At 42.5% G+C, this 21,217-nt stretch overlaps 1 protein-coding gene across 6 annotated transcripts in view; it reads left to right on the forward strand.

Annotated features, from left to right (window-relative positions):
• Positions 1-21,217, forward strand: part of abcc8 (ATP-binding cassette, sub-family C (CFTR/MRP), member 8) — a 64,284-nt gene that overhangs the window by 37,273 nt on the left and 5,794 nt on the right. For all 6 annotated transcript variants that reach the window (XM_042341325.1, XM_042341327.1, XM_042341329.1 and 3 more), the window contains 15 exons: positions 2,480-2,564; positions 3,273-3,353; positions 3,648-3,785; positions 4,547-4,672; positions 5,656-5,761; positions 6,227-6,474; positions 7,575-7,741; positions 10,059-10,128; positions 11,989-12,146; positions 13,318-13,410; positions 16,049-16,151; positions 17,670-17,783; positions 18,279-18,399; positions 18,840-18,970; positions 19,947-20,025. In XM_042341325.1, coding sequence (XP_042197259.1) covers positions 2,480-2,564; positions 3,273-3,353; positions 3,648-3,785; positions 4,547-4,672; positions 5,656-5,761; positions 6,227-6,474; positions 7,575-7,741; positions 10,059-10,128; positions 11,989-12,146; positions 13,318-13,410; positions 16,049-16,151; positions 17,670-17,783; positions 18,279-18,399; positions 18,840-18,970; positions 19,947-20,025 — 1,820 coding nt within the window. The remainder of the gene's footprint in view (positions 1-2,479; positions 2,565-3,272; positions 3,354-3,647; positions 3,786-4,546; positions 4,673-5,655; positions 5,762-6,226; positions 6,475-7,574; positions 7,742-10,058; positions 10,129-11,988; positions 12,147-13,317; positions 13,411-16,048; positions 16,152-17,669; positions 17,784-18,278; positions 18,400-18,839; positions 18,971-19,946; positions 20,026-21,217) is intronic.

Consider the following 21,217-nt stretch of genomic DNA (forward strand, 5'->3'; position numbering starts at 1 on the left):
TTCTAGTCTTCTCTGACACTCCAAATGTAGTGTTGCCTTATTGATGGAGGTGACGTCCTTGGACTAAATTGGATCAACTGTAAAGCCTCTTCTCCATTAGCTCTGCTGAGATAAACAAACTTAGCACAGAGCAGGGATTCAACTTGGCTCAGTACCACATAAGGCATTCTAACTAATTCTGGGTTGGGAGGCCCAGAATATTGTTTTGAATGGAATTGATGGTGGTGATTTCCTAATTGCAACATCCATCAGTTGGTTATAATATCCTCTAAGTAGTTGATAGTGTATTTGATGGCTGGATTAATCTACTCGGTGTTGAAAGAGGGCCATTGGAAGGTCATATTCTGCACATCCAGCATCAGCCCAGCTCAACTGACAATATCCCCATTCCACTAGGTAACTGGTAGCAGGGAATGTATTTGGCACCAGGGTGCGAAATGTCAGCGCTGGTGACCTGACCAACATTGGAGTTGAGCAGTAGAAAAGTAGGAAGTGAAATGCAAGTCTTCTGATCGTAAAACCACCAGAATATAGGCTGTATGTCAGAGCAAGTTCAATCTCATTGCTTTTAAGGGAGGAAGGTGTCCTACACTGCCACTATTCAACTGGTCTCTTCAGCTTCACAAAGCACTAAATGATGCGGCTGGCAACTGGAACAGACCTTGGGTTCTGGGAACTTTCGTCTAACATAGGGTGGTCTAACCTTTTGGATGCTGAGGGTAGGATGCCCTGTTTGAGAAACATCCGTGGGTGTCCCTTCCAGAAACCTAACTTAACTTTTATGGATTATGGAGGGAGTCTGTGGGCCAGGTGAAATGGAGGAGGAAGATTAATTCAACTCCCAGGCCATCTGTTGGACCACCCTGATCTAAGCAAAATGGGTAAGAGTAACCGCTGACAAGGTTTGACTACCCTTCAGCCCTATTTAATGATGATTTATCTGTGGGATTGTTGGCCAAAGAACTAGGAGAAACTCACTTTTCTTTTTGAATAGGAAAGGGAATAGGAGTGGCGAAAGGAGTGGACTAGTTAGGCCAAATGGCCTGTTTCTGGGCTATATTATTTTATGCAATTCTATGAAAAATGCCATGGGATCTTTGAAGTAAAGCAGCAAAGGGACTTTTAGATCTGATACTGAGGACAGAGTTTAAATATTTCCCTTTGCATCACCTACAATTCTTTGGCTTTTTCTGATTGATGATCCCATTCACTTTATTATGTCATTTACAGGGTGAATCCAAGCACAAAAATCTCATTTGCACCATATAGATGCACTGAGCGTTGTGTGCATTGCATAAATAGCCCGGAATACAGATGTCACGGTAGAACCACAGTGTTGTGAGGCTCTCTGTCAATATTTGCAGAAGTTTAATCATTTGCAAAGCAATCGTCTTATGATAAAATGCCAGTGCTTTATTCAGGAGGCTCGGAGCAGAGCAGATGGTGTTTTGGGTTTTGCCTGCTGTGCTTCATACAGTTCACTGATTTGTTTTTCCAGAGAAGGTACAGGGAGCAGGAGAAGGAGTGGGCTATTGCACAATCTGGTGCCTCACATTCAGGTGCACTGAGGTCAGGTCTGATGCCCCACTGCTGCAGAGTGTTGAAGCTGATTGTGGACCCATACAGTACACGTGGACTGAGCAATTCTGGATGTCACTATAATAATAATCCTTGCATTTGATATAGCGCCTTATCACATTGTTGCAATGCCTCAAAGCACTTTACAGAATATATTGTAAAGTGAATTGACTGAATATTTTGTGGGCGAAACGCAGCAGCCAATCACACACAGAAGTACCCCCACAATTAGTTGTGGATTGAGTAACCAATAATTATTATTATTATTCTTTGAATAAAAATAAAACTAATGCTACTTGCGAACTCTAGATGGATGGGGTTCAGGATTGCTCCTGATAAAGGTCTTTCTCAAGGAATTGCATGAACTCAGAATGCATCCGAGCCATTGCTGATTCTGCTATTAGTCCTCAAAGACGAGTCTGTATAATTGACTTGTTCCATTGACTGAGCAGGGCTAGAGAGTGGGATTGAGCCCCATTGCAGGCACTGTAAGCGAGCTCTTTGTTCCATTCACCTTATGATTCCAAAAGCACTCCAATATTGTCGGGCACAAGCAGTGTGATCAATCAGCATTATCAGTCAGTTCTTATCTTCAGAACACACAGAATAAAACCATGTCTTGTGGTACTGTTTGGCCACTTCAACTGGGTTAAGTGCCAGTTTGTTAAAATGTGCAAATCTGTGGAAATCAAGTTTGGCTCATTACCCCCATTAACAAAGCAACAGAAGAGACAACTGACTGCTCGTCGCTAGGATCCCATCTGTGTCTCAGTTAAAGCTAAGAAGGATTTTTGCCTTACTTTCCAGTTTCTGTTTGACTAGCTCTGAATCAATTGCCAGTAAATGTAATGGTGTGTAGCAATGACAGTGACCCTCATTAACTCTGCCCTTCTTTTCGCAGGTATAAGACTGTTATTGATGCTTGTTCACTGGAGCCAGACATCGACATCCTTCCTCAGGGAGATCAGACCCTGATCGGGGAGAGGGTCAGTAGAATTTCAACTTGTGTGGCCTTCTGACTGTACACTGAGAAAAGGTTATTTTTCCTAATGTAGGATTGCAAAGGAGTGGTGTATTGCACCCATTGCCTTTCCCCTTTTATGCTAAGCAGATAGCTCTTGCAGAGACATCACAACAAAAATGGGTTAATTTATGTTATATGTGCTGTGTGTTTGTAGATGAAGGGACAGCCAATTTACACACAGCAATGTCCCACAAACAGCTATGAAGTGACCAATTGCCCAAATTTTGTTTGGGAGATTGTTGGCCAGGACACTGGGAGAAACTCCCTTCTCTTTTTTAGAATTAATGCCATGGCCGTCATTTAACGTCCACCCGAACCGCGAGCCGGGAACTTGACTAAGAGGAATCCTCCCCCTTTAGCATTCTTTACCCTGTTTAATGCATCAACAATCATTCTAAAAATCGAACGTCCAAAATTGCACACACTACCGTAACCGTGAGCTCACCAGTGATTCAGACAAGATTGAACTTCAAAAGCTTGTGTGACTTGCACTCAGAAACTCTGAGCTGTAACTTGGTATTGGATTACCTTTGTTGACAACAGTGGATACTGAGTAAAAACATAATGGGAACAAGCAATAATCTTTGCGCTTTACAGCTCTTTTCTCCAGTTAAGCGGTTGTGTTGAGGTTGCCTTGTTTCGCTGACTTTGTTCATCTGACCCTCCCCAGGGCATCAATCTGAGCGGTGGGCAGCGCCAACGCATCAGTGTGGCAAGATCTTTGTACCAGCAGACAAATGTGGTATTTCTGGTAGGTACAGACTATTTGTTCTCAATGGAGCAAATTTAAGTTTTAATTTACTCACATCAAATATTTTACAAAATCGATGCATTAAAAGGTGATCAGGTAAGCTGGGTACATCTCTCAAAGGAAAGAGTGAGCGTTCCATTCACAGACACTGGGAAATTTTCATGTGTAGAGGGAATACATATGAGGAACTTTCAGGCTGGCCTGGATATTTGTGATGGGGTTCTGTGTGTCTGACCAAAAAAGTTTCCACTTGCTGGTTGGATGATAAATGTGAAATGATGTCGTTGATCTTAGGATGATCCATTCTCAGCCCTGGATGTCCATCTGAGCGACCACCTGATGCAGGATGGAATCCTCAAATTGCTGCAGGAGGAGAAGCGGACTGTGGTGCTGGTCACCCACAAGTTGCAGTACCTGCCCCATGCTGACTGGGTGAGACATCTCCAGCCATTGTTGTATGCTTCTGGTTTTGCAATGAGGAGTTGTTTACAGAAAATCCAGGCAATGAAGTCCTATCCCTCACCTCTAACATGATGATGATAATAATAATAATCCTTGCATTTGATATAGCGCTTTTCACGTCGGGAGGACGTCCCAAAGCGCTTCACAGAACACACTGTAAAGTGAATTGACTGTATATTTGTGGGCGAACGTGGCAGCCAATTGTGCACAGCAATGTCCCACAAACAGTCGTAGATTGAAAATGACCAATTTATTATTGTTTTTGGTTTTGGAGGGATTATTATTAGGCGTGTGGAGTAAGGAAACTTGACCAAGGTTTCGCCCTGCCTGGAATTGAACTCGGGTCAGGCAGGGCGAAAACTGGCAGAACAGGCGACTGTGGGGAATGGGGAAATGGAGATCCCATTAGTGGCTGAATCGCCAAAGACATTAAGCCTAAGGCTGAATAGAATTTTCAGTCTAATTGAAGCTACCTCTTAAAAGTCCATTCTGAAATATCTTTTGTTTCCTGAAAAGCCCAAGCTTATTTGGCACTGTATCCAATATTTAAGCAAATGTGTAATATTAATATGAAATCTGAATAATGTTCAATAATGTAAATTGGTAAGGTTGATACTTATTAATACACATTGTGTGTATTAATTCACCGGTGTGTGTTACCTCCCATCCCCACCCCACTACATTGTAGTAGCCCAATTGATGCTAACGCTGTGATGATCTATTCCTCACAGATCATTGCAATGAAGGACGGGACCATTCAGAGAGAGGGAACCCTCAAGGACATCCAGAATTCCGATCCGGAACTCTTCGAGCACTGGAAAACCCTGATGAACCGCCAGGATCAGCAACTGGAAAAGGTTCTTAAATCTTCGGGAGCACAGAGATTTGCCTGATATCGCACATGGTTTATTAAATCGTTCAGAAATTAACTCAATATCGAATGGGTACAGGTGTGATTAGTGACTGGGAGCTCAGCACATGAGACAAACTTGGATGTGATATGTTTATATAAGATGACAAGTGTCCAAATAACTTGTGAAGCTAAAAAGTGTGATATTTCCACATCTTGCTGTTCACTGTTGCTATTATATATTGGAGAGAAATTCCACCTTGATCAACATTGACTGTGGTGGTAGTGCTCCTAGGGATCTGACCATTGAAACCACAATTTAACAGTGATAGGGGCTGGGATTTCCAATGGGCTCTCATGACTGTCAATACCATCTTCTGAATTTAGCCCCAGTACAGCAACTCAAGCAAAGCAAATGTTCCTTCAGTGCGCCTGAACGCAAAGACTAAAATTAAGCATTGAAGAACCATGCAAGACATATGCCAGGTTTATACAGTCCTTTTCCATAGATAACCGCGTCAATGTGAGGGCATGAGGCCAGAGGATTGGTGCTGGGATCTGCCTCCTGAGATCACCTTGGTGTAATGGGTCCAACACTCATAGTATGAATAATAGTTGAGAGACAAGATTGGTTTGGACTAAGAAGACCTTTCAGCCCATCCAATCTCATCTCTCCAGGATACCCACCCAATTGTCCTCCCATCATAGCATAAAGCTGTGTGTTTTTTTTTTAAATGAATCTCAACCATCCCTTTTGTGCTGAACTGTGCAGGTTTTTGCTTCAAATATATATTCACCCAATGTTTCAGACGGCAAGAGTAAATTCTTTGCCCAACCAGTCTGCATTTTCCCATTTCTGAGTGTTAAAGGGAATGTGGCGTTCTTCTCACACCCCCCCTCCGCACCACCCCCGCCCACTATCTCTCTCTGTCTCTTGTTGAATCTAAATTGAGAGTGCAAGAAAGGTAAAGTTCTCCTCATGTTCTGCAGGAGACTGTGGCTGAAAGCAAGACTGCATTGGAGCGGAAGAACCTGCGGAGGGCAATGTACTCCCGGGAGGCGCTCCTCAAAGTGCAGCAGGAGGATGAGGATGAAGGTAAGAACATTTTATATTTAAACAGTGTTCATAACAAATCCTGTAGCAAATTGGTTAGAGCGGTCGCCTTGCATGCTAGAGGATCTGGGTTCGATTCTTGGACAGGGCAAAACCTTAGGCAAGTTTCCTTACTTCACACGCCTCTGTTTGCCTAGGAACCGGGTTATTAGTTGATTGGCGGTCCATATCTGCTCCCTCCAGTTAGGCGGTTTCAGCAGCTGGGTTCCAGCCTGATTCTCTCCCTGTTGGTCTCTAAATCCTGATTTATTCTGTGCTAAATCAGAAAATGAATATCAGTGACTTACCAAGGAAAGGCACGATATAGATGGTGCAGTCTTGGGTAGGAGGTTACGAGAATAACACAAAGACAGTGTAAGAGAAGGCTGCAGTTCTAAAGGATTGTTTTGTGCCTCTGTGTGCGTCTGTGTGCCCGTACGAGTTTGTGGGTATCTTTGTTTTCTGCAGAGGACACTTTGGAGAGTGACGATGAAGACAACCTTTCTTCGGTTTTGCGGCAGCGAGCCAAGTTGCCCTGGCGAGCCTGTGGCAAGTACCTGAGTGCAGCAGGCTGCCTCCTGCTGCCTCTGCTCATCCTCTCCCAGCTGTTTAAACACACAGTCATGGTGGCCATTGACTACTGGCTGGCAAAGTGGACGTCTGACGCCATTCAGCTGAAGATCGAGGCCGAGAGAACAAACTGTTCAAACGTCGAGGTGAAGGCTCGGTTTAAGCTGTAACTCTATCAATGGCAGGGAGTGGGGGAGCGCGGGGAAAACTTCCACAGAGCTCCTTATCTTTTAAGGTTATTAAAGAGCCAGTGACATTGGTTCTTGCATCGTTCATGAAGTTGTGACTAAAATGGAACAGATTTGAAGTGTGGGCAGACTGGTGCTTTGCAATTTCTTAACACTGAGTTGAGTCCAAAGCATCCAGCAATTGCTTTACACGCTGGTTATTGCTGATGCTGTTGGAGCTCTGCTTTCCCAGATCACGAGAAGTGGATTCACTGACATATTAAAGCTAAATTAAACTGGTTGAACAGCACAGTGCTCAGCACTCTGCCTTAGCAACCAGATTGTAATAACATGCACAGAAGCACAACTGAAAATGCCCGATCAATAAATAGCTCTCATTCATACGATTCTCAATCCCGTTGGTTTAAAAACTACAGGCCTAATATTCTACCTAATCTTAGCCTGTAAGACCTTTTTGACTTCAAATTTAAAGTATTGCGCAGAACTGGAGAAATTTCATAAACGCGGTCTTAATTCCCAAGCAGGCTCTAATTATGGGAAACGGGCTTTCACTTTCCCATGGATTTTAAGATTTTTCCATTGTTCAGCACAATCTTAAATTCTAGAATTTAAGAGCAGGTCGAGTTTCAGTCTTGTAACTTAATATTGTGTAGCTCAGTGGTTAGAGCATTCGCCTAGCAACCTGGGTTCAATTCCCGGCAGGGCGAAACGTTGGGCAAGTTTCCTTACTCCACACGCCTCTGTTTACCTGGCAGTAAGTAGGAACCTGGTTGTTAGTCAATTAGCAGATCGCTTTTCCATCTTATTAATTCCTTCAAAATAAAAATAATAATAATAAATTGGTCACTCAATCCACAACTGTTTGTGGAACACTACTGTGTGCAATTGGCTGCCACGTTTTGCCCACAAAAATATACAATCAATTCACTTTACAGTATATTCTGTGAGGCTCTTTGAGACATCTCGAAGACGTGATAAAGCACTATATCAAATGCAAAGATTATTAGTAGTAGTAAGCCACTGCTGCCAGCTTGAACGTTTCGATATTTCTCACCCAGGACTGCCGATTCAGCCACTCCTCGTATAGCATCGTGTTCAGCATTCTCTGCTGCCTGGGCATTGTGCTGTGTCTGGTCACCTCCATCGCTGTGGAGTGGACAGGCCTTAAAGTGACAAAGGAGCTACACAAGAACTTGCTCAACAAGATCATCCTGGCACCTATGAGGTACTGCCTGTCTCAATCTCATATTGTCAATGGGCATGATTCAATCCCACGCAACGATTGGACATAGTGCGATTTTAACGATGTGTCTGAGAAAAAGGGCATGTGTCGATCTTGGGGTTGGTTGGAGGGCAGCGCGTTGAGAAAGAAGTTCACCTTAAACACACACTTTACAATAAATCCTGTAATGCGCTTTGAGATAACCTCACCACACAAAAGGGTCTGTATTTGCGTCTGTATGAGCGCTTTGGGACGTGAAAGGAACTCTACAAATGTAATTTTTTTGTTGTTGTTGTATCAAATGCAAGGCTTGTTATATCTTCTCTTCATCCACCACCAGTTATTGGGTTTCACTCCGTTAATAGAGCTCTTATGCAGGAAAAAAGATTCAAAGCGAGGCATTGCCCTTTTAAGAAGATCCAAGAGGGTCAGTCAAGCACGTGACATGCTATTTGCAAGGTGTTTGAAATGAAACATGCTTTGTTTCTCTCACATAATCATTGTGAACGATTGAAGGAAACCTGAGTATTTATCGTCTCCCTTCTGCTGTCTTCATAATCCCACCAGTAGTCGACAATGGTTAATTTCAGTAGGGAGAGCATCTCAAGGTGCTTTATAAAGACCAAGTGGGGGCCCCGAGTTTGGAGGGAGACAAGAGGGGCAGGGGTCTGAAGACACAGTTAATGAGATAGCTTTTTATATGGTTAAGTGTTGCTGTCACAACGAGGGTTAATATCATGTCCTGGAATGCACTGTAATTCTGATTCAGGTTTTTATTCTGACAAAGGGAAATGCCACCAGGCAGCCATGAAATGTCTTTTAGATGCATTAGTTCAACTGTCTCTTCATATCATTGTGAATTAATGACAGTAAAAGTGTCCAATGTATTTCTGGGATGTACTGTTTCATAAAAATAAAGCAAGTGTACTCAAGAAAGGGGACATTATTCCCAATGAATTGAGGGCACAGGAGATGACATAGTCACCTTTGGCATTTTACCATTCAGAGATTGTTTAAATCGCATGCAATGCTAACGGGAGAGACAGCTGTTCACATGCAGTTACAATGGGCTTAACCTGACACTTAGATGCTTGTGCTGAGGTCAACTCCCAAGTGTTTGAGCTGGTGTCCCATCATTCCATGGTAGTTTCCGACGGTGAAGGTGTTGCATTAATTACTGTAAATTCACAAGGCGAAAGATTTACACGCTGCCATTATCTTCAAGTGAAGTGACCTTATTGATTTAAGGGGTCGGCTTTGGAGTTGCAGTAAAGATCCAGTATTAGCTGAACAGGAAGAAATTTATTTCCACCAGTCGGTGAGTTGTTAACTAGAGGACATCGATTTAAGATAATTATCAAGAGTCGAGGGAGAGGTTAGGATAGATTTGTATTACATGGAGGGTTGTAAGGACATGGAATGCCCTAGCAAGAAAGACAGTAGAGGGAGAGTCCATATTAGCTTTTAAGAGGGGGAATTTCTCTCCAAATTGCACAGAAGTTGTGGGTTGAAGTCTCACATCAGGACTTTGAGTTCACATAATCGACGCTGACACTCATATAATTCTGTGCTGGGGGAGTCCCGCATTACGTGAGGTGCTTTCCTTTCAATGAGACGTTAAACTGAGGTCCTGTGTGCCTGTTCAAGTGGAAGTTAAAGATTTCGTAGCACTATTCAAAAAGAGGAGGGGGGGGGGGGGTTTGCCCCATGTCCTGCCCAACAATCCTCCAAATAAAATTGGTCATTCACTTCATGGCTGTTTGTTGGGCATTGCTGTGTGCAAACTGTCTGCTGCATCCACCTGCAAATATCGTCATTACATTTTACAATAAAATCCTGTGAAGCTCTTCGAGACTTCCCCTGACTTGAAGGTTGAGTTCTCTTTAATATGAAATATTATGTGCATTGACACAGAGAATTAAGATCTTTCACCAACAACAGCTTACATTTATATTGCGCCCTTCACCCAGGGTAGTGTCTTGGAGCCCAACCCAATGGACCAAGAATATACCAGACATCAAAAGGTTTGCGGTGAAGAAAATGGGGCTGTTGTCATTGTGTCGCTAACTTCTGTCCCATCGAGAGCCAACGTGGTTTATCGTGGAATTTATGCTGGATTGCTAGGTAGCCACAAGAGGGCACTGCAGATACCACTGGGACAAGTCACGGGAAGAAGGGAACACAATGGAGGGCAACAAAGAGAACGATAACCACATTCACAAATGTTAGCAATTCCCTCTGATCCTCTTTGAGACATTATAACTACTGCAATCAAATACAAGGACTGTTGCTCAAGAGCGATCTAACTTACTTGTTTCAGGTTTTTCGAAACCACCCCACTTGGGAGCATCCTGAACCGATTCTCTGCCGATGCCAACACCATCGATCAGGTAAGGTGGTGGTTTCAATTTATCCTTCACAGGTATGCTCCGTTCTGTTGATTTCCTTCCCTCCCCACTCCCCCCCCACCCCTTCCCACAATGCCTGAATGCCCTAAAGGTAGATCTGTGTGAATTTCCTCATGCTTGTCCCTTGGTTCATATAGTTTTCTAAACTGGCATTGTAACCAAGTCATTTTGTGCTGAGAAAATGTAGCCACAAATCTAGTCATTCAGTCTTTGTCTTGCAAGGCTAAGACCATGGCTCGTCTCATTGATACGCCGGACATGTTGGGTCGCCATCAAAAATGCTTTGGATTGCCCCTGAGCCAATTAATCCTCACATATATTCCCCCATCCACCTCCTCAATTAAAGGAGGATACTTGTTCAGACACAATATTGCTAAATCAACCTCCAGTGGGTTCCCTCAATGTGACTCAAAGCTACCCAGAAACTTGTGATTGTCGAGTCTGGTGCTCAGTGAACTCAGTGACTCAATCTGCTAAGTGTTAAATTATTGACAAAGGGGATGAGACTACATCCCTTCAGCACAAGGCATTGTTGAGCTCTTGCTGAGAGACTGGTTGGCAGCAGACATATTGAATAAAGCACACCCTATGCTACAAGGTGAATGGGGCTTTCTAGTTTCAGATCGAGATCTATTTCTGAATGTCGTTAAGAGTGTCTACAAATAGAATGTCTGGAAGAACAAAATGCTAATAAAGTGTGAATGGAAACACTCCAATGATAAACAGATACTTGCCTCAGTGTATGTTTGGATTAAGGGGTATCTAACTGTGATATGCTTCCCCTTTAATTGCCATTTAATTGAGAAATCAGGCCCTTTAATATGAATAAATAATGCATGGAGCATGCAGAATGCGTATCAAGTTTGGAAGTATTAATACTTGTGTCTAATAGCAAAGTCAATTAGACAACTTCAGTGTAGATACAGTACAATGTTCAGATGTTGAATAGGTGGAAAGAAAATGCAAAACTTTTGAGGAATGGTCTCGAGCAGCTTATATAAAGCATAACACAGTGTTTTTCTGTTCGCATTTCACTCTCCCTTTTCTATTCTGAAGAAATTGCTTTGTCTAGGCTGACGTTGCAATGCAGTGCTGGGGGGCACTGCATTTTCAAACGTGCTGTCCTTTGGGTGAGATGTTAAACCAATGAATGACCCACTTGCTCAGATGAATGTTAAAGGTCCCATTGCACTATTCAAAACAAGACAGCAGTTTCTGGTCAACAATTCCCCCGATAAAATTACTCATTCATTTCAAGTCTGTTTGTGGAACATTGCCGTGTGTAAATTAGCAGTTGCATTCACCTACAATTACACCTATTAAACTGTACAGTATATCTTGTGAAGCGCTTTAAGATGTCCACCTGATGTGAAAGGCAGTATATCAATTGTTAGGATTATTTTTAGTTACCGCTTGCAAGTGGGAATTATCACGTGTGAGCTTTGACGAGTTAGCAAGTCATACAACCATGTTGGGTGGAGGGAACGATCATAGCCAACCCAATCCTAATCTCACTTGACATTCACAGCATACAACTTCCAGCAAATCTGAGCTTTATTCACAGAGATTGCTGTTTAATGTGCACAATGTTCTAAGGCTGTGGCATTGATTCCTGGATGCTCACAGCACAAGAAGGAGGCTGTTCACGGACGAACAACAGTCACTACAGCAAAATCCCTAAAGCACTTTGAGTCTTTTCAACGACACAATAAGATGCTTCATCAGTTGCAAGAATCTTTAGCATTATTCTTTGCTGCCGTTGTGTGCGTGCTGTAAACCTGGAGTCCAGTGGCCTGGCCTTTGAACGGACTCTGGGGAATTAAAGTTGCTTCTCTCTTTCAGCACATCCCTGCCACGCTGGAGTGTCTCAGTCGCTCAACCCTTCTGTGTGTCTCTGCCTTGGCTGTGATCTCTTATGTGACGCCAGTGTTCCTGATTGCCCTCGTCCCCCTCGCTGTGGCTTGCTACTTCATCCAGAAATACTTCAGAGTAGCCTCCAGGTAAGTGCTTTATGTCGGTCGGAAGAAAGGAGATTTATAATATGTACGCTGATTCAAAACAATTTATCACAAGATATATTGCCTATGGGAGGTTGGGGGAGTAATTGTATGTTGTTTTCTCCATGGAACAAATGCGTGGCGAAATTTTGCCTGGGTCTAGATTGACTGTTTTCTTAGTGTTTCAAAGCATGAAGAATTTGAGAAATTCTTAAGTTCTGCCTCTATTTTGAAGCTGCTTTTCTGTGGTCTTTAAAAGAACCCACAGGAAACTGGCTTCAGAGTTAAGTCTGCATGTGAGGTTTATCTGTAATTGCACAAGGAAACGTTGCCTTGGTGTTGAAGGGAGCTTGCTGAGTTGAAATCAGTTTAATTTATATAGCGCCTTTCACATGGGGTAGCATCCTGGAGGGCTTTGAAATATGCCAGTAGATCCTATCTGGAAAGGTTTAAAGTGCAGCTTAAGTGACATCATGGGGCACATTGGAGTATCCTCTGCGTTTATAATAAACCTGATTGAAACCGAATGAATCAAACTTGTCTTTAACCCAATCATTACTATATAGTTTCAGAAGAGCTTCCCAACTCCAGAGCAACTTCACAGCTTGTAAACTACTGAATTCTCTGGGAGGTGAGACTTGCCATCCTTTGGATGAGACTTTAAAATTAAGGCCCTTGTATGCCTGTTCAAGTGGACATCAAAGATCCCATGGCATTACTGTGATCTGGCCATCTATCACCTCACATAGAATTGGTCATTCACTTCATGACTGTTTGTGGGACATCACTGTGTGCATATTAGCTCCTGCATTTGCCTACAAAATACACAGTAACTGTACTTTACAGTAAAATCCTGTGAAGCGCTTTAAGATATCTCCCAATGTGTAAGGCCACATTCTCTCGTACTTATTAGAAAATACAAATACTATGTTGTTCCCCATTATGTATCAGTCATATAACAGGGACTTTTAATTTACAGCTGAGGATAAGTTTATTTCTCTCACCTGCTTCCCCCAAAGTGGTAAATGTATTTTTGTCTCGCATTAACCATAACCCCTTTCCCTCTCCCAACCTCCCAACCTGTGTGTTGTAAGCACCTGTGCTGACATGTTATAAGATGTGCAGCACATGTGGATAGACTTATGACTTGCTCCTGTTGACTGTGCTGTTACAGGGATCTTCAGCAACTGGATGACAGCACCCAGCTTCCCCTCCTGTCACACTTCTCAGAGACCGTGGAGGGTCTAACCACCATAAGGGCTTTGAGGTAAAGCAATGGATGTAAACTCTAAAGGAGGAAAAGGAATGTTTCTTCTGCTTTTTTTCCTGCACGTTTGATATGTTATTTGTTTACAATATTTATTTTATTATAACCGACTATGTGGTGAATCAGCTTTATACATATATACATGTATTTATTATATATAATATATATGAATTGATACACATATGTGAAATCCTGTGAAACGCTTTCAAAACGCTTTCAAATGAAAGGATTACTGCAAAGATTCTTCTTGTCTATAAACTACTATAATTGATACAAATGGTGGGTAGTGTCATGTTAGCCATAACTCTCCCGTAGTTTATTGATCAGGTGAGATCTGTGCATGAGTGATTTTGTTTCAGAGGGATATTTACTGTGTCCAGTGTTTATAATAATAATTCTTGCATTTGATATAGCGCTTTTCACATCTTCTAGACGTTTCAAAGTGTTTCACAGAATATGCTGTAAAGTGAATTGACCGTATATTTGTGGGCGAAGCATGGCAGCCAATTGCACACAGCAGTGTCCCACAAACAGTCGTGGATTGAAAATGACCAATTTATTATTATTTTTGTTGTTTGGAGGGATTATTATTAGGCGTGTGGAGTAAGGAACATGCCCAAGGTTTCACCCTGCCTGGAATTGAGCCCAGGTGTCTCGCTTGCAAGGCGAGTGCTCTAACCACTGAGCTACAGGACTCCAGAGCTACTGTCTTTTTACATGGACATGCAGTGAGACTGAATTCATTGGCGAGAGTGATGTTTTTGAAAGATTGTTCATTTGTTCTCTTCTGTTGCATGGAGTCAGTGTGGGCAGCAGGAAACACTCAGTGCAAAAGACCTGAGCAATACTGTTTGTAACTAGCACAACAGAGTAATAAAAAAGGGAGATGTAACAAGCACCTGATGCGTAAAATTGCTACGTAATGCGGGGAGAAAGATGGAACGTGGGATTTATTAAAAAAAGGGCCAAAGAGATAAAAGTTGTACACACACAATGTGCGAGATGGCCTCCTTTTGGGCATGAAACGTATTTTTCTACATGTGGTGAAACACAAGGAGAGCAGGAAAAAGTTGGGCTGATTACTCGCTGGGAGACGTTAGCACAGGAGAGACTATAAAATAATAATAATAAACTAGAGAAGTAAATGCACCTATCTGTTGCTTTCTACCAGAGTTGAGCAGCAAAGAGAAGAGCAAATATTTCACTGAGGGCAACAAAGAGGTCTGATTGTAAAATGGCCAAAAAATAAATCTGGTTTTATTGACTGTCTGGATGTTCTGCATGAGAGATGTTGCTGTGGAGTTGAGAGTAGCACAGACGAGTGGTGAAATTGAATTCTCAATTGGTATTTAAACTTTAATAAGGATGCACTTACTCACCCTAACTGCAGTAATGAGCTGACGGGGTTGAGTTATCTGACCTGTCCATTAGACAGGCGTAGGAGAAATTCTGCTTCTTGTTAAATGTTACCAACCTTCCTGGAGAGTTTATAATGGAGGCAAGTAAGGGAAAGCAGCTCGGGTCAGGGAAGTGGAGGAAAATGTTCGACAACTTCACAGCACCAACCTCAGTGACTGGCAGGAATGTTCTCTCTTTCATTGAACGATGGGTTTTCACAATGACTGTTTATTCCAAGGAGTACATGTGCAATACATCCTTATAGTGAGAATGGCTGGTGGGATAGTTTAGCTTGGCATATGCAGGGTGCAGGGATTGTTAGGCCAAATTACCTTTTGTGTTCTCTGCTTCATGTGAAACCACACAAGGCAGTAGGATTATTAAAAATTAATAAGTCTCCTTTAACTTAAAATCATAGTTATCGACAAAGAAAAGTGCACACGGTGCTGAAGTGGCCGGTGTTTATATCAGGTACAGACGTGTACTCTAACTTGGTGCTTTGCTTCTCAATGGCCTTTAAACAGAATCTGGTTTATAACCTCTTTCTGTGCCACAGTAGGGAATTATTATGTGCTGTTTACTACTAATAATAATTGGTATAGAGACTTATCACATCAGAAGGACATCTCAAAACATTTCACAGGATTTACTGTGAAATGGATCGATCCTGTATTTATAGGCAAACGTGGCAGCCAATTACACACAGCAAAGACCCACAAACAGCCATGGAGTGAGTGACTATTTTTTATTGGGAGGATAGTTGGCCAGGATACCAGGAGAAACTTCCTTCCCTTTTTCAATAATGCCATGGGATCTTCAATATCTACCTGAATGGGCAGATGGAACTTTGGTTTAATGTTTCATCTGAAAAAACGGCACTTTTGACAATGCAACACACCCCTAGCACTGCATTGGAGTGTCATCTTAGACTATGTGAGTTCAAGTCCCGACGTGGGATTTGAACCCACAACCCGCTGACTCAGATGCGAGAGCGCTATCACAGAGCCAATTTGACATACTAACCCTTGCCGAGCATTGGCACTAGGATCCATACCTTAAGTAACCAATGACACCACTGATCTGTCATTCTCCTGATGCTATGCATGTCTGATGATTTCTTGTTTTAGTTCCAGCTCTGGGTTTTAAAATTGTGAGTTAATTTCCTGCTCCTTGATTCTGTGTGTGGATGTCCATCCAGTGCTCTGGCTGTGGGTGAAATGTGCGTCACTGTATCTTACAGGCAGGAGAGTCGCTTCAGACAGCAGCTACTGGAACACACTGACGCCAACAACATTGCCTCTTTGTTCCTGACCGCTGCCAACCGGTGGCTAGAAGTTCGCATGGTATTGAGCTCTGACGATTACATTATTCATACTCCCCACCCCCCACCCGCTGTGTGACCTCCCATCATGAATGGAGCTACATAAATGTAAATTGTTGTTGTTTTGCCACTTCAATGGAGCAATGAGCAAGTCAGCCAAAATCCACCAATGAGATATTTAACACCACAACAGAATGTGACACTTTTGTGACACCATCTTTAAAAGATGACGGGGGGCAGTGTCTGTGCTCTGGTGAATGGTGTTGGCTGACCATTGTTGACACACATAGTAACGACTTGGTGTTTTTGCCTAGGAAAGACAAGTTAACTTTCACATATATCCTGCAGCACTGATCAGAGAACCCCGGCAACAATGTTATGGCAACAGATCAGCTCATGCTTTGCATTAGTCCGGTCATTGTCTTTGCCGTGGTACCCTATTGAAAATAGTATTAGAATGGGAACAAGTAACCTTTAATAATAATAATAAAAATCGTTGCATTTGATGTAGCGCTTTTCATGTCTTCTAGACGTCTCAAAGTGCTTCACAGAATGTACTGACAGAATGAATGAATGACAGAATGAATTGACTGTATATTTGTGGGCAAAATGCGGCAGCCAATTGCACACAGCAGTGTCTCACAAACAGTCATGGATTGAAGTGACCAGTTTATTATTGTTTTTTTCTTGAGGGATTATTATCAGGTGTGTGGAGTAAGGAAACTTGCCCAAGGTTTCGCTCTGCCCGGAATTCAACCCAGGTCTCTCGCTTGCGAGGCGAGTGCTCTAACCACTTATACCTTTTCATTATGGGAGCTATTTACACAGAAATTCATAGATTAAAGAACATATCCTAGCAGCTGGAACAGTTGAAGAGATTGGTGGCTGGGGGGAACTGGGGAGAGTTGACTAAATTTACAGACATTGGCCAACTAGACCTCTTGACTCTCTGCTGGTCAATCACGGTGAGATGTCTTAATGTGACAGCAACCGAACAACGGATTGCAATGATTGAGGAAGGAAGTGGAGTCCTGTAGCTCAGTGGTTAGAGCACTCGCTTTGCAAGTGAGAGACCTGAGTTCAATTCCAGACAGGGCGAAACCTTGGGCAAGTTTTCTTACTCCACATGTCTAATAATAATCCCTCCAAAACAAAACAATAATAAATTGGTCATTTTCAATCTACGACTGTTTGTGGGACATTGCTGTGCGCAATTGGCTGCCACGTTCGCCCACAAATATACAGTCAATTCACTTTACAGTCTATTCTGTGAAGCGCTTTGGGACATCCTCCCGACGTGAAAAGCACTATATCAAATGCAAGGATTATTATTATTATTATTAAGGAATGTAATGATTAAAAGGAAAATAAACGACTGTGCTGAGGTGACAGCCAAATGGCAGATGGCTTTTTGGCACAAAGCTTTACTGATGGTTTATAAATTCCTGAGCTTGTCTGGGTTTACACCAGCTGTGCTCACTGCTGTTGGCTTCATCCAAAGCTGTCTGGTTGTGACTGTTGATTGCTGTGATTTCTGTAGGAATATATAGGGGCCTGTGTGGTTCTTATTGCGGCTGTGGCTTCCATCACCAATTCCCTGTACTACGGCCTGGCCTCGGGTCTCGTGGGTCTGGGGCTCACTTACGCGCTCATGGTAAGATATTTTATTATCAGTGACTACATAAAACAAAATTAGATTTCTCAGTTCTGAAATCGACTACTCCTGATTTCTGTTACGCTAATGTATGTTTAATTTACCAGGATCCTAGGTTTGAATTTTCCTGGATTTGAAACTTTGGAATCCATTCAAGTGAAATGCCCTGTGTGATAAGAGGAGTTAAAGTAGACACAGTTATTATTGTTGTTATACAGTTATCGAGTTCTGGGCTTTGACATGTTCATGGAGGGCAGCACTTTATCAGTAAACATTGGGCATTGATCATTGTGCATTGGATAGATTACAATTGGCATTAAATGCATCAGAAAATGCTCCTTGGATGTGATGTGTAGAAGCATTTACTCACTCAATCAGTGATTACCTTTGTTGTTACAAGTGGGAAGGCTGCTCTCAGTAGGCTTGGTTTAGTGTAAATCTGGCAAGGAGACAGCCATGGTTTTGATCAGCTTTCTGGCATTTCCTTTCCCACAGATTTCCAACTACTTGAACTGGCTGGTCCGCAACCTGGCAGACATGGAAGTGCAACTGGGTGCGGTGAAAAGAATAAACGCCCTTCTACAGATCGAAACTGAGAATTACGACGGACTCCTCTGTGAGCATTCCCCAAACATGTTCCACTCTTAGCAGCATAATTTATCAATGAGTTAACACCACCAGAAAGGGCACTGGTCCTCATGTTTGTGCACTCCTCTCCTCGGGAGCTCTGCAGCATCACAGGTTTTCTCGCAGGACCCTGTGTGCTGTGGTGCGGTGTGCCAGGCCATTGAATCGGTAATTCAGTAAGTAGGAACCCAGTTGATAGTCAAATGGCTTTTCACTTTCCAGGGATAATAATCCCTCAAAACAAAATTTGGCCACTCAATCCACGATTGTTTGTGGGACACTGTTGTGCGCAATTGACTACTATGTTTCGCCCATAAAATAGTCACTCCGCTTTGCAGTATATTCTGTGAAGTGCTTTGAGACTTCTAGAAGACATGATAAGGCGCTATATCAAATGCAAGAATTATTGTTGTTATTATTCGGTTGCAGCTTCTGCCCAGATTCCCCCAAACTGGCCCAATGAAGGGGAGATCAAAATCCAGAACCTGAGTGTACGGTACGACAGCACCCTCAAGCCGGTCTTAAAGAACGTCAATGCCCACTTCAGTCCAGGGCAGAAGGTAACACGTCATGTTGGGCTCTTAGAAAAATAGAAACCATTTCAGGAAGAGGTAAAGAATTTATCCTATTCAACTTCCCAGAAGATTCCTTTGACTCATTGATTAACTCTAATAAGCCTGAATCTTTTACATTTCTAGGAACTTGTTTAGCCTCTTTCAAACCCCTTTATCATTCAGAGGTCCCCCTGCATATTTTATATTACTGAGTTACCCCCAACACTAGGTTAAGTCTCTGAGATGCTACCCTGCATGAAGAGTGCTACAAATGCAAGCTTTTCTCATTGTTAATACTGTGTCTCAAGACTTACCTCTTTGACCATGCTTTCGGTCATCTTTCCACTCCCACTTGTAGCCCAGTGCGCAGTCAGCCATGTCAAGCGCTTTGGCCATGTCCTCATGACATGGAAGACGCTGCATAAATGCAAATTTCCATTGTGTCATATTTCATTCCACATCAGCCTTGCACTGAAATTTCTCCTGCACTCCCCATCGTCTTTCTTGCTCGCTTATTGAAACTGACACCCAACCCCAACTTCATTTATCCACTTGGCAGAACAATATCTGTAGCCAAATGTCTTGCAAATGTCTGTGAAAAGTACCAGACAGCGTGATACTGAACCCAATAGGAATATCATATACATTTTCATGGACAATGGTGGCCCCTCATAAGCAGCTTGGAAGCTTTCACTAATGGAAAGCTTTACAGTGAATGATCAAGTGCTTTGAGACTTCCTTCTGATGTGACAGGCGCAATATAAAATGCAAGCATTATTATTATTTTATAGGAAAGTTAAGCCTATCTCACTCTGTTCAATTTGTTCACTCTCAATCTGTGAGAAAATGGAGGCTAGCCTCAAAAGGATTTGGGACATTAGATAAGACTTTATTTTTTAATCTCCCTCCGGGTCCCCTCTTATTGCAAACAGGAGTCATTGTTGTTCATGGTTTTACACATTAAAATGGTTTTCTTTCCCAGGTTGGGATCTGTGGACGGACTGGCAGTGGGAAGTCCTCCTTCTCTTTAGCCTTTTTCAGAATGGTGGATATGTTTGAAGGTATGGCTTTGTAGCTTTGCTGCTTTGGTTACAGACTGTGCTTAGTTTGTGATGCACAAGAGTGACCGATCACATCCTCCTCACTCTACATCATTCACTTGGATCTGGACTACTGCAACGAGTGGGCTTTGAGTGAGGAACCGGGCTCGTTAGAGAAGCCACCAGTTTATCGGTGCATCACTGCAGCCAGTTCACTAAAATTATAAGCAACCAGCGTTTAATTCTACCATCTTCAAAAACATTTTTTTTTAAATAATAATAATTTGGTCACTCAATCCACGGCTGTTTGTGGGGCACTGCTGAGTGCAACTGGCTGCCGTGTTTCGCTCACAAAATATACAGTCAATTCATTTTCCAGTATATTCTGTGAAGCGCTTTGAAACGTCTCACAGACGTGATGAGGCACTTTATCAAATGCAAGGATTATTATTATCTAGCTTTTAGGTTTGGAGGAGATGTAATCTATGCAAAAGGGAAACATAAAATAAATTCAAGAGGAAACAAGATGGGGCTTTGCTTAATATTTCTTAAGTTTTCTGTAAACACTGAAGCTGTATGTGAAGACTAGAGGATGGTAAATAGGTCGTTGGATGGGGAAAGGAATTTTTTTCTTTTGAAGAAATCAAAATAAATGCTGATTTCAGGGTTGAAATCTGTTGTGCTGTTTATACATTACTTCAGTTGAGTTTTTTTGTAAATCATATTTGATATAACACCTTATCATGCCATCAAAACATCTCAAAGTGCTTCAGGATTTGCTGCAGAGGGTAATAACTGGAGAATTGAGCAAGTCATTGTTATAATAATAATAATCCTTGCATTTGATATAGCACTTTTCACGTCGGGAGGACGTCCCAAAGCGCTTCACAGAACACACTGTAAAGTGAAGTAACTGTATATTTGTGGGCGAACGCGGCAGCCAATTGCGCACAGCAATGTCCCACAAACAGTCGTGGATTGAAAATGACCAATTTATTATTGTTTTTGGTTTTGGAGGGATTATTATTAGGGCTCTGTGTGGAGTGAGGAAACGTGCCCAAGGTTTCGCCCTGACTGACCCCCCGGGGATTGAACTCAGGTCTCTCACTTGCAAAGCGAGTGCTCTAACCCCTGAGTTACAGGACTCCCCCTGAGCTGCAGCACTGATTGCAATCCCACAAGTGACACCAATACAACATGGTATCACAGCTCA

This window comes from Callorhinchus milii, unplaced genomic scaffold, assembly GCF_018977255.1.
Source record: "Callorhinchus milii isolate IMCB2004 unplaced genomic scaffold, IMCB_Cmil_1.0 Scaffold17, whole genome shotgun sequence".
In the NCBI taxonomy this organism is placed as follows: Eukaryota; Metazoa; Chordata; class Chondrichthyes; order Chimaeriformes; family Callorhinchidae; genus Callorhinchus; species Callorhinchus milii.